Source organism: Triticum urartu, chromosome 7 (assembly GCF_003073215.2).
Source record: "Triticum urartu cultivar G1812 chromosome 7, Tu2.1, whole genome shotgun sequence".
Classification (NCBI taxonomy): domain Eukaryota; kingdom Viridiplantae; phylum Streptophyta; class Magnoliopsida; order Poales; family Poaceae; genus Triticum; species Triticum urartu.
In genome coordinates, this window is record NC_053028.1 from 689,545,213 (window position 1) to 689,557,774 (window position 12,562).

Below are 12,562 nucleotides of genomic sequence, written 5' to 3' on the forward strand. Positions count from 1 at the left end.
ACATGGCCTGACACATACGCGAACATGTTCAACTAGTTATGCAACGAAATCACAAACCGATGGTGACGCCATGCATATATACACGCATCTAACAAAAATTAACGAGCTCAACTAGCCAATGCACCATGCAATGCAACACACTGATCGAATTCTTTCGGTACCACCGGCAGCAGAGCAACCAGAAGTGAGCAAGCAGCCATTCTTCTTTTTCTTTTTTGTCTTTTCTTTTAGGGGATTTTTTGTCAAGAGCTAGGCCCAGTTACCGGAATAGGAACTTGAGGCAATTCGAACTGAAAACCAATAAGGAAATAAGAGAGTATATTTATTTCCAAGGGCCAGAAGAAAATCAGTAAGAATGCAGCACAATGACAACACAGAGCATGACATTCCTTGCTTGATAACACTGGGTTGCAGTGTACTACTCTCAACAACTTTCCCAGCCAGATCCCTCACACTCACACAACTGAAGGTTCAATCAGTGCATGATCATCAGAAACTGTTCCGGTCAGCGACACGAAAGCTTAACAGAAAAGAAGAAAAACTCCGAATAACTTGCGGCGATTTTACATCAAGCACGACTTAGGGAGTAGAGAGAAACTTTAGGTTGAGAGATTTAGCGGTCCCTCCATCACATGTCCCACGAGTACGCGCCGCCACCCTGCTGCTCCCCCATGAACAGACCGCTCTCTGCGAGTTCGCTGCTGATGAGATGGTCGAGCTCGTCCTCCTCGTGCATGGATTCCGCTGCCTTAGGACTCGCTGTGTTGCCGGAAGCGGCCACGCCAGCAGCTGGGTTGCTGCTCACCGACTTGAAACTGCTGCATCGTTGGACGATGCCGGCTCCACTGTTGATCAGATTGCTGGGCCCTGTCGTACCCGTTTGAGCGGCACCCTTCACGGCTCCGTTATTCATCTGATGTGCCTGGTCTCCACTAGCAGGTTTGTTGGTGTTCACGGGTCCCAACACGCTAGGAGGCTGCTGCTGCTGCTGTGCCATTACACGGCTGTTGCTACTCTTGGCTTCTTGCAGCAGCTGCTGGATAAGGTGCTGCTGGTACTGTGTGCTCGCACCAGCCCCGAAACTGTTCTGCTGATGCTGGGGCATGGCTTGGTGAAACGACATGGGATGCTGCTGGAACTGCCCGAGCTGACCCGCACGGAAAGATCTGGACACTTCCAGCTGAACGCCATTGTGCATTCCTGTAGGACCTTTAAACATACTCGATGCCTCGTGCTGAAGCAAGCTCTGGTTCGCGCTCGAGCTCCTGAGCATGTTCTGGTAATTGTTTAGCGCCGCAGCGTTCTGCGACGCCTCCTGCTGAAGCTGGTTTGCACTTGAGCTTCTAAGCATGTTCTGGTAATTGTTCAGTGCCGCGGCATTTTGTGACGCCTCCTGCTGAAGCAAACCCTGGTTTGCACTTGAGCTTCTCAGCATATTCTGGTAGTTATTTTGTGCCACGGCATTCTGCGGACTGCTACAAACGGTTCCGACACCTGGGGCCTCGCTATTCCCATGGGTGCTAATTTCTGTGTTGGCCCCCTTTGCCTCAAGCATGTTCTGCATTGTCAGCTTTGGCCCGTTTTGTCTGGGATAGTTCTTCAGGCTCTCTGCAGTTACAGGAAAACCATTAAGCAATTTACACCATAGATCACTTGGTCGAAACAGGAAGAGCTGAGCATCGCTGAATCTTCTAGGGAAAAAGATCGGCTGTTTCTTAAAGAAGTGAACACAAATAGTATGACTAGTTCTACAGTCTGATGCAAACTACAGACAAATCATTGGTCATGAAGAAACTGTTTTACAAAAATATAATTCAGCACCCAGGTGAACACTTAAGATGATGCTGATTGGTGAATGTGCATGGTCATACCTATAGGGCCAAGCTTGTTCTTGTGGCTGAAATCAATCAAGTCCTTCATGTTATTCACCACCTCTGATATCTGAGAAGAGCACACAAGCAATCAACACACTGTAGACAGAATCATATAAGGGGAAGAAGCATCCAATATAACTAAGTAAAAGATCAAAGTAATTTTCAGATAATATCGAGGGAAAAGATGGATAAATACTACAAAGGGGACTCTAGTTACCTGCAAGCACCGAACATATCTTTTAGAAAGCCCATGTTCATTTAAGCTGTGGTGGTCTAGATTTTTCGCTAGTTGTTGTGATGCTGACGCAAACCTTTGAGAACAACCAAAAAAAAAATCCTCACATTGATTAGAATATAACAGAAAGCTAGATCTTATACAGAATGAAATACATATGTCTGTGATTTATAATGCCAAAAGGAACTGTAAGAAGCAAATGAATTATACAGTAGCGATGCATGCTGGGTTTACTAACATGTTGCAAATGGCTTGTGCATCATTGGTCGATACCCCAGCAGGCCCACTTTCATTGGCAGCAGCTTGATACTTCTGGGCAATTTGCAGCAGATGATTAACCTGATAAAATAGAAGCATGTATTTAAGAAAAATACAAAGGTGCCAAAATTAAAAGATTTATAGTTTGCAGACTGGTCTTGCATAATTGCCTGGAAAGCAGAAGCCACACATCAAAAGACTGAAATTGACCAAAACACAAGCTTTTAGAGTAACAAAAATGTCGTATCCACACTTTGCACCTTGAAGCAGCAGATGAGGAAAAGAAAAGCAGTCTCACTATGCTAAACAACTTAAGTTCCTCAAAACATAGCAAAACAAGAAATAGCTTGTGCCAATAATGATTCCAAAATTCAGCAGCCATAACACGTAATAGCTAATTTCATGTAGTCAATAATATCGTTTTTTTTCTACACAGCCTGTTCTCCAACAAAGAACCAGTACTCTTAGACAGCTGGTTGAAAACAAACCTGGCATGGCTCGTTCCAATCACCAAGCATTTCATTAATTAGAATCTGGCGCTATTAGCTCAACATATATAATGGTAACTATTTAGTAAGTTAACATGAGAAAATGCAATATGGAGGTATACCACCCATGGTACGATGGTTTTGCACAAAATCGTAGAAAAGAAACAATACCAGATCACCAGTATCTTCTAACATAGAAAAGGCACACAAAAAACTCATCTTGGCCATAAAGATCGATATTACACATATGAAAAACCATATTCTGCAGACCAAAGCAAACAAAAGCTGCTAGTAATACATGGGATTTCAGGAGAAGAAACCAGCTCATTCTACAAAGAATAAGCAATGTGCGAGTCAATATGATTATGAGCAGCATTACTGTTCGACTTCCTTCGTGAATTCACCCAGAGCAACTGCCAAAGCATCAGAACTTTCCATGTCCAAGTGATTTGTAAACCGCGTGACAGGTTCTTCCACTGGCTGGCCCACCTTGATCGGTGTGGACCGTGGACCGCCTTGCCCCCTCTGCGACCAAGCACCACCTCCTCCTCGCCTGCCCCTTCTCTCATCAGGTATGGTACGAGACTCTGGCCTGGCTAAGGATACCCTGCCACCCACCCCCCGACAGCGAGACATCACTCAACGCTTGGTGGCACTCGGCGCGGCAGCTTACCCCCAAGCCAATGGACAAAGGTCTCGCCTCCGCGGCTCTACTCATCTCCTGGATGCTTCGGAAGCACCGGAACAACTGTGCCTTTGACAGAGGCCGCCCCTCGGTCCATGCCCTGGTGACGAAGATCAAGGAAGAGGCAGCCCTTTGGGCTTGCGGCAGTGCGCTCGGACTTGGGGCTGTCATCCCCCAGACCTGGGACGTCCACTGATTTCATATTTTGGCTCTGTAATTGGCTAATTGCCTCCTAGGAGGATTGTAACTCAAACCCTTCCTCTTTAATGAAATGAAACGCAAAAATCTTTTGTGTTTTCTTAAAAAAGTGATTTGTAGACTTGTCCAGCAGGAGAATGTGAGGGTGTGATTATCACACAGATTCAGATTTATAATTAGGTACACACTTGCTACTGCTACATAGTTAAAAAACATATATAGAGAAATGTCGAAGAAAAGAACAGATGATTTTCAAATGTGCAAAACAGGAAGAGCGTCTAATACCTGCGGTGCTAGAAACCTGCGAGTGATATACTCGTCATGCCGTCGTGAACAGAACTCCCAAGACATAATCTGCATAGGCAGCAATCAGCAGATAAGAATGGTTCTTGTTTGTACCTCATTTATAACATCCAGATGCTCACGAATGGTCCACAAAATAAGGCACCCAAGACATGGGTGCCATGGCATGGGCAAGCTACTACATCTAGCAACATACCTTTAGTTCCGGAGTAAATATTATTCTCAGTTGCCCCTCGTGCGTAACATGTAGATGATCATAGATGCTCTTCTGAACAACTTTGGTATGCTCCAGGAGAAGTAATCCATTGGGCAACCGGAATTCATTGGGCACGTCAAGGAATAGATATTCATCTACAACACCATGGTCAAATCGAATTTGACAGAGTCTAGGAAGTATTTCGTAGGTAGCCTCTGTAAGATGGATATAAGAAATGAAAGGGGGTAAGCTCAAAGAGATACATTTTGAAATAAATACAGAAAATGAACTAAAATATCTACAGAGTAAAGTACAAGTTAGGCCGCTGGTATACTTCCGATTTGAACCGTCCACAAATATTTTTACACTATTAACAGCCTCCAGATTACTAAATTTTTTTGCAAACAAAAAGAAGATTACTACTCCCTCTGATCCATATTAATTGTCGCTGACTTGTACAACTTTGTATCAGAGGGTGTACTTATTTTTTAGCCTACTATCCTTCTTTTTTGCTTTGGGGATGTTTATGGCAGAATAAGTCCCAAAAAATTAGGTGACTTATATTTTAGATATGGTTTTCTTTCATATGTGAGTATATACTATATACTATACAAAACATAAGATATGTGAATGCGCATTGCACATGCACATGTGTGTTTTCTAGTCTGAGAATAACACATTGAAGGAGCAAAACATAAAGAGCCCGAAAAGGAGATGTTAAGGTGTACACCAAAAAACAGGAGGAGCAAAGTGCAGGATTACATAAACAAAACAGGAGGAGCAAAATGCAATGCCAAAACCACACACTGCAACACTACCATCTTTCCAAGAGTTCCTTATGACAAGGTGTTATTTACAACTAAAGAAAATTATAGCATGCTCGAGTAACACAACCTATACAAGTTATCGTGCTTAACTGTTTTCGCACGAACTACAAGAACACTGAATTTGGTGATTATTACAGAATAATCCCATAAGAAAACAGCATTCATCTTCCAGAAGCAGCCATGGAGAAGGATTGAGCAAACTTAGCCAGAAATCAACTTACCATATCCTTTCCCAGTATGTGTATTACAAATATCACAACGCCATGTATCCTGTAACAAGGAGAAATATGACCATGTGATAGATGATTTCATAGATTTTATCTACCATAGAAGGATAACTACCCTTGCTATTGACCATATATGCAGACTAGACAAAGAATCAGCTTTATCAGCTTACAATGGATTCATTACATGGAACATATTTTACAATCATATTAATTATTGCATGACAGATTACAATAGCCATTGCCAGCTACTCCCTCCGTCCCAAAATAAGTGTCTCAAGCTTAGTACAACTTTGTACTAAAGATAGTACAAAGTTGAGACACTTATTTTGGGACGGAGGGAGTACAATACAAGTATGGTGTTCCTCACTACCATCACAGATACTTCATAATCAAAGTGTTCAATGATCCTAGCAGAGCCTTAAGGAGATGTTAAATAACTTTATTTTGAACATCAATATGAAAGTGATGTTGGACATGGCAACTTTCGAGTATTCGACAGAAATTTCAGGTGAAAACTGTCAACTAACCTGAGCTGTCGGAATAGCAATTGGAGAATTCCCTCTTTTTTCATATGATGACACACACCATCTTTCTCTTGCTCGTGGTGCAAAATATTCATCAATAAGCTTCCTCCAGTATGTTATGGGATTATTCTACAAGACAATATGTGAGTAAGCTGATCTTTCAATGGCTCATGTCTTCTAATCAATGTATATAATGAAGAGACTCTCACCTCTGGATGCTGACGCTTATGATACAAATACTGCATTAACCTTCGAGAACAAAGCCCGCTCTCGACAGGAGTCCTAACAGGCCCAGGTAGTTGCATCCCAGGCTGTGCTAGCGGCGGCCTCAACTGCGGCTGTCGAGGTATGCCAACTTGAGATTGCTGAATCTGAGGAAATTGTTGCGACAACTGATGCTGCTGTAGATGCTGAATATGTGCCAGTTTCTGCTGCCGGATTAATGCTTGAAGCTGTGGGTTATGTTGGCCCTGGAAATGAAGAGAACTCTGACCTTGGAGCAGCTGCTGAATCAAGTGCTGTTGCAGGATATCATCTTGCCTAATATCAACCCTTGGTTTCTTCTGCCCATGAAATGCACCATCAACCTCAATTCCAGGTTGTGATGTTGCACTAGATGATCTCCGCTTCTGCATCTGCTCTTGGGGTGGACTTTGCTGCATGGTGGACCCATCAATGACGGAAGAGCCAGATATGTTATTGGATGAAAATGACATCGGTGAGGAAGGAAGGCGCATGAATGAGTCAGCATTCATGCTCGTACTATGCTGAAACTGGGCACCTCCAGAGAGTGATGAGTTGCCATCGGTCACCAAAGAGCTAACACCAATACTTGGCCCAGAGGAATTTGCAGAACTAACTGGAATACCACCATTCATGTCCCTGGGAACAAGTCCAAGATTGAAGTGTGGAGCCACAGACATGGAGATCAGCAGTGTTGCAACTCAAGCATCACCTTGAAGGATCTTGCTTATTGGCAAAGAACACCACTCGATGCGTGCTACCGAGTATCTTCAAATCTTTTAGCTGGAAAATTTAAAGTGTGCTTATATCAGTAAATACTTGGAAGCCATGCAAGACAATAAGGAACCTGTCAACATAAAAAATTCTCAAAGCAGAGAGTCTATGAACCAACAGCTCAATAATGTCCTGATTTAAAATTGTAAATCTCAACACTAGAGCAAAAATCTCGTCATAGGGTCAGTCTAATGAACAGAAATTGACATAGCAAGATAATCATGTGAAATTCGAAGGACGTATTTTTATTGCACAGCAGAGAAAGGAAAAAATATATTTTTTTCTTTTAAATGTGATAAGAAATCACCAGGAATTTAAATCACTAACAAGGAACTATGAAAGGCGTCAAAAATATTCTGCAATATCCGTTTGGACATCGAAGTTAGGTCGTCCTGCGGCTTATCAAATTCAACTAGCGGGGATCAAAAGTTACCGCTTTTTTAGCTTCTGCAACTGGTGGAGTTATCTAAGGCTAGACATTTCTAACACCAGAGGTGATCCTTCTGCTTTTTTGGCCTATATCAGCTCTCACCAAGAACTAGTGACCGACTCGTCAAGACTATAATCTTCGAATCAAGCCTAGGAAACAAAATTTATCACAAACATTCACACTCACAACCTACCACCAACTTACAACACTCCATGGCGTAATGCACATAAAAAAAGCTAATATTTCTTTTTAAAATAGGGGATGTGAGTACAGGCAGGAGCTGAAACTAGATGCACACACAAAAGACAGATCCCTCCTACAGCTAAAGTGCTAGAATAAGAATCTACCACCAACACCTTGAAGAACCTTGCTTATTGGCATCAAGCTTATATAGAAACTAAAATTAACAATGTGATGGAATGCACATAAAAAAACTACTATTTGATTAAAAAAAGATGGATTTGAGAACAAGAATCACACAAGAGACAGATCCCTCCAACAGGCTAAAGTGCTGGAACAAGAATCTCCTGCCGCACAACATAAGCCACAGATAATGAACGGGAAACAGCCTCGCCCCTTCTACCAACGCTACCATCCGCGCTGAGCGGACGTACAGAAAAATCCCCAAATCTTTCCTCCCCGGGCCGCCGTCGCGGGTAAAGTAAAACCCTAGCCTTGCTCGCCCGGCGCGGACGCAACCCACCCCGACAGAGGGAAAAAGAGGGGGCGGGAGACCCCCGAGCAAAATCCGCCCGGCGGCCGGCCGGGAGCTGCATTGGGGGCGCCGGGGCCCCTCTCCCCGGGCCCAAGAAACGGAAAATAAAAAGCTCCCCCGGGACGCCCCAGCGCGGACGAACCCCCGCGGGAGGAGGAGCGCGGGCGGGGAGGCGGAGCAGCGTTGGAGAGGCGGTCGGGAGCGGGGAAAGGACCTCACCTTCGCCGGCGAGCTCCAGTCGGCGCCCACGGCCGGGCTACTCCAGTCGCTCCTCGCCTTGCGTGGGTCTGCGAGACGGGTGGGCGACCGACCGGGACCCCGACCCGGCCCGCTTTGACCGCCCTTGAAGCGCCCCCGGCCGTCGGATCGGGATCGCTCGCGCATGGGAGGTCGGCGCGGCGGGATTGGGCTCGCGGCCCAGGTGTCAGTGGCGCGGCTCGCTTCGGGCGTGGCGGGCCGTGGCCGCGTGCACGTGGAGCTTGGCGCCGACACGCGGGCTCCCCCAACGTGGCCCCGCCTTCCGGTGAGCGGTGCCGTGCGTGCGGGTCGGAGGGCCGGTGTAGGTTTATTGTAGCTTGGTACCCGTACAGCAGTTATTTTCCTCAATCAATAACGACAGTTGTCTCCCCTAAAAAAAGACCGTTGTCATTGAGTCGTCGGTCTATTCTTTTACTGACACAAAGGAAAACATTTTTTTTCAAGTGAAAACGGTTCTGACCACTTTCGCAGATACCTAAACCCTTGTACTACAATGCTAGATGCTTAGGAAGGTGCTTAGAAAAATAAATCGGATTTTTCTGAAACATCAGTGCCTATTTTTACGGAAGAGACGTATAATTAAGCGTCTAACCTGTACAAATAAGTATCGGTGCTTAAAAAAGCCTGGTTTATCTCTACTACTATTAAAAAAGCAAACATAAGTTTTTCTATAGACACACCGCGAAGTACACACGGAGAAATCATGAACGTCCGATCTAGCAGGCTAAATCACATTCAACGGTTAAGATGAAATGTTCTGCCGGCAGACCTGCCCTCGCACGTCATGCCAGACAACCCAAGACCCAACGGTCGCTACATCATAGGAGCAAAATTCGAGCGGTTTCCTTTTTTCCTTGATGGTGATTAACTGATGGCCTGCACGCAAGGAAATCAATTAAAGCTTGAGACTATGGCCCTGTTTGGTTAAGTCCTAAAACTTTTTCTAGTCCCAACTAAAAAGTCTCTAGTCCCTAAAAAGTCCCTCCCTGTTTGTTTCCAGAGACTAAAAAGTTCCTAGTCCCTTCCTAGAGGTTATTAAATGACCATATTGCCCCTAGTATATAGAGAAATAACAATTAAACAACATCATGGGGTGGCGGGCCAATGAATGTATGGAGGGGCATTGTTGGAAAAGTCCCAAAAAAGACTCACCTTGAGAGTCTTCTTTATTTAGTCTCATATGCCTAGTTTAGTCCCTAAAAAGTCCCTCCCGTTTGATAAAAAAATCTTTAAAAGGGATTTTTTCTAGTCCCTACACAAAAAAGTTTCTGGAAACAAACACTCCCTATAATGGAGCTATGCATGCAGCCCTTCAGGCCAAACATTGCGGCAGATTTGTTTCTGATCCCGATGCCACTTTCCAACTGGGTCCTGGGGCGTGGCCGCTTCCGGTCATCGGCAAGCTCCTTGACGTCGTAGGCAAGCTGCCGCATGGATCCCTAGGGCGCTTCGCTGAATAATACGGCCGCTGATGACGCACCGGCTAGGCACGGTCGTCATGAACGTCGCCTCCTCCGCGGCTACAGCCTGGGATCGACGCCGAACACCTTATGTCCTCCATGCGGCTTCACATGTATGTGTTGCAGCCGCAGCTGCGGGACGATGACCTCGGCATGCTCCGTGGCGTCCGGCCTGAGGCCGGCCATCGTCGGCCACCCGGTGTTCGTGTCCATGATGGACCTACAGTGATGCTTGATGCGTCATGTTGTCGGCCGCCACTGGGGACATGGACGCACGCCGGCACGCGGCGTGGCCGCCGGCGAACAACGCTACATGTGTGCCCGCGGTGCGGAGCCCCTGCCGGTTCAAGATCCACACCGGTCTCTTCACCGCCGTCACCGTGCTCCCTGCTGCCAGTCCGCCCTCCTCCAGCACTATCTCCTCGGCAAAGGGGCGGCTCCATCCATGGGTGCCTAGAAGGTAGCAACCATGCCATCTTTTTCCCTCTCAATCCTTCTTTTGTGTTGTTTGTGCATGGACATTCAATGAACACACGAGAGCACGGCGGCGGGTTCAGATAAGCTCTTGCCTCTGTCATGTCCCTCGCTCAATGTGCTCCTCCTGTATTTGTTGTCTCCAGCGGCCGCTGTAGGGCACGCGCGACAAGAAGGGTTGAGGGAGCGGGGTCGGTTGTCGCAGGGGGTGCGGCGGCCGAAGGTCGACGACAAGCGGAAGGGCACACGTGGCTGATGGACTGAGTCTACCCCACAATCTCTATCCCCAATCTTGTCTCGCGTCTCTCGGCTAGGGCTGAACGGCGCGGCGTCAGCTGGCCTTTGTGGGAACCAACCATCTTCCCAGAGCTAAGCAGGTTTGAGTTGGGCATCCAGAATGTGTTGAATAGCTCATGATGGATCTATGTGTGTCTTGAATCAATGCTTGTGTGGTGTCTGATACTTGATTCAAGGCCTTGTTCAGAAGTGGAGTTGTTTGATGCATTGCTGCTGGCGTGTTGTGTGCTCGATGCACTTTCAAAGAAATATGTATTTGGTCTCTCACTGGGCACAGTCAAGTGGCAATTACAAGCACACGGAAGATGATGTTCCACTTGATGCACTTTGCAAAGAAAAGAAGGTTGATACAGTTCAACAACAAAAATGCCATTGGTCTGATATATGCACACAACATATGCAGTGATATCGTGGAGAATGTGTTGTTCTGCTGATGTTTTGAGCTACTGTGCATTTTTTTAGCTATTGTGCAGAATATTTCTTCAGAAAATGTGTTATTGCGCAGAATATTTCTTCAGAAAATGTTTTATTGTGCAAAATACATTTCTTCAGAGAATGTGTTATTGTGCGGAAACTACATCAAAGTCGTCGGACGAGAAGATCCAGTGAACTCATCACTCATCTACATCGGATTGGTGATATTATGTTGTATGTTTCCTGATCTGCGTGCTATCTCATTGTATTTCTGTCCAGAAACAAATTTTGATACTTTAGAGGCATGCCGTATATCTCTAACAAGATTCAGGTATTATGAATATTGTACATATCCAAGTCCTTCGACCAGTCTATCGTCCGTCGAAGGTCGCATTCAGCATTGACAAGATTTCACCCAGCCTCGGTGGTATGTGTGCTTCGATCTATTTTCATGTTATTTTCTTGGGCGCTTGACAAATGCTTCACAAATTAAGCTCCTGTTAACATACACAACTATGTAAGATGCTTTTACCTCTCTGTAATGTACTTCTAGTCTGGCATACATTGCCGATTTGTATTGTTTGTAAGCACAAAAAAAATTATATGTATCAATCGTATATTTTTCTGAAGCCGCTAAATTTGACCTGTACTGAATTTTGCTATAAATATATATTCAAACTTATATGAGATATATCCTTCCATTTGTCCCCGACATAGAGAGGTTAATGCTCAATAATTTTTATCTGTAATGCTTGTGGTTGTAACCTACCTTGTGATTCAAGAGTCAAGACTACTTTGTTCTTTCTAATAGCTATCCGGATGTTTCTCTTTGTAGGCGACTTATAGTCGATATATGATTATTTTAATGGATATCTGGAGTATCTTGCGAGAGCAAAGGGAGTGTTTTTATATTAATAGATTTTAAGCCATAAAGTTGGATCTGTTCCTGTCAATAGTTATGTCCACATGCATTTCCAAGCATTCGCTATATGTTGTTATCAATTGATTCAGTTCTAATGCATTGCTTCCTCACTAAATATATATTTGTTTATTGTACTTCTTTTCTTATAAACTACTGTTCTCAAGTGGAGACATGGTTGTAAAGATCATCCCTGTTGTAATCTCAAATGGAATAAACATATGTCTACCTTCTGTTGGTGTACATAGAAATTTGTCTTCTCTTTATTGGCATACTGTAGAATAGGCTACACGAAATTGTTTTGAATTTGGTTGTATATACATCAACTAGATGATTGTCATATCAATAATTGGCAACGTCGCTTTTATTTTGAAGAGTCAATTCATTTCCAAAGCTTATGTTCAATGCTCATCTTAGAGTTAAGAAAATGTATTCAGGTCAGTCCGTTCAGAAAGATTATGTTTTACTGTTCATGACTCTATTTACTTGATGGTTCTTGACAGTTGATATTACGACCTATCAAATTGATGGTGAATTAGTTCATCAGATTGACATCTTCAGCCATGGTACCAACATTATTCCTAATTCTTCTTTTGTTTACGGTTTGAATTATTGCTTAGTTGTATTGCAGAGTGACCATTATTCACCGCAACATGTGGTTGCCTTTATGGATGGGGAAGAATGCAACTCGGCTTGGTACCACACACAATATGCAAGGCAGAAGCCGTCGTCGCCTTCATGGCTGCCAGAGTTGATTGGGTGT

The 12,562-nt window shown here is 44.5% G+C and overlaps 1 protein-coding gene across 1 annotated transcript; it reads right to left on the bottom strand.

The window, feature by feature from the left end:
• Positions 1–366: 366 nt before the first annotated feature.
• On the bottom strand, positions 367–8,353 carry LOC125525859 (probable transcriptional regulator SLK3). Its single transcript, XM_048690865.1, has 10 exons — positions 8,197–8,353; positions 6,025–6,841; positions 5,819–5,944; positions 5,286–5,334; positions 4,238–4,452; positions 4,024–4,092; positions 2,348–2,448; positions 2,092–2,185; positions 1,872–1,941; positions 367–1,608 (listed from the first exon to the last, which is right to left on the bottom strand). Exons 2-10 carry the CDS (start codon positions 6,736–6,738, stop codon positions 629–631), a joined length of 2,418 nt encoding a protein of 805 aa, XP_048546822.1. The 5' UTR covers positions 6,739–6,841; positions 8,197–8,353; the 3' UTR covers positions 367–628.
• Between the last annotated feature and the right edge of the window lie 4,209 nt (positions 8,354–12,562).

Coding starts and splice junctions, on each gene's coding strand:
- LOC125525859 (XM_048690865.1), bottom strand. CDS start 6,738: ATGTCTGTGGCTCCACACTTCAATCTTGGACTTGTTCCCAGGGACATG. Junction 5,945..6,024: donor ATAAGCGTCAGCATCCAGAG/GTGAGAGTCTCT, acceptor ATTGTCTTGTAG/AATAATCCCATAACATACTG. Junction 4,453..5,285: donor ACATACTGGGAAAGGATATG/GTAAGTTGATTT, acceptor TCCATCTTACAG/AGGCTACCTACGAAATACTT.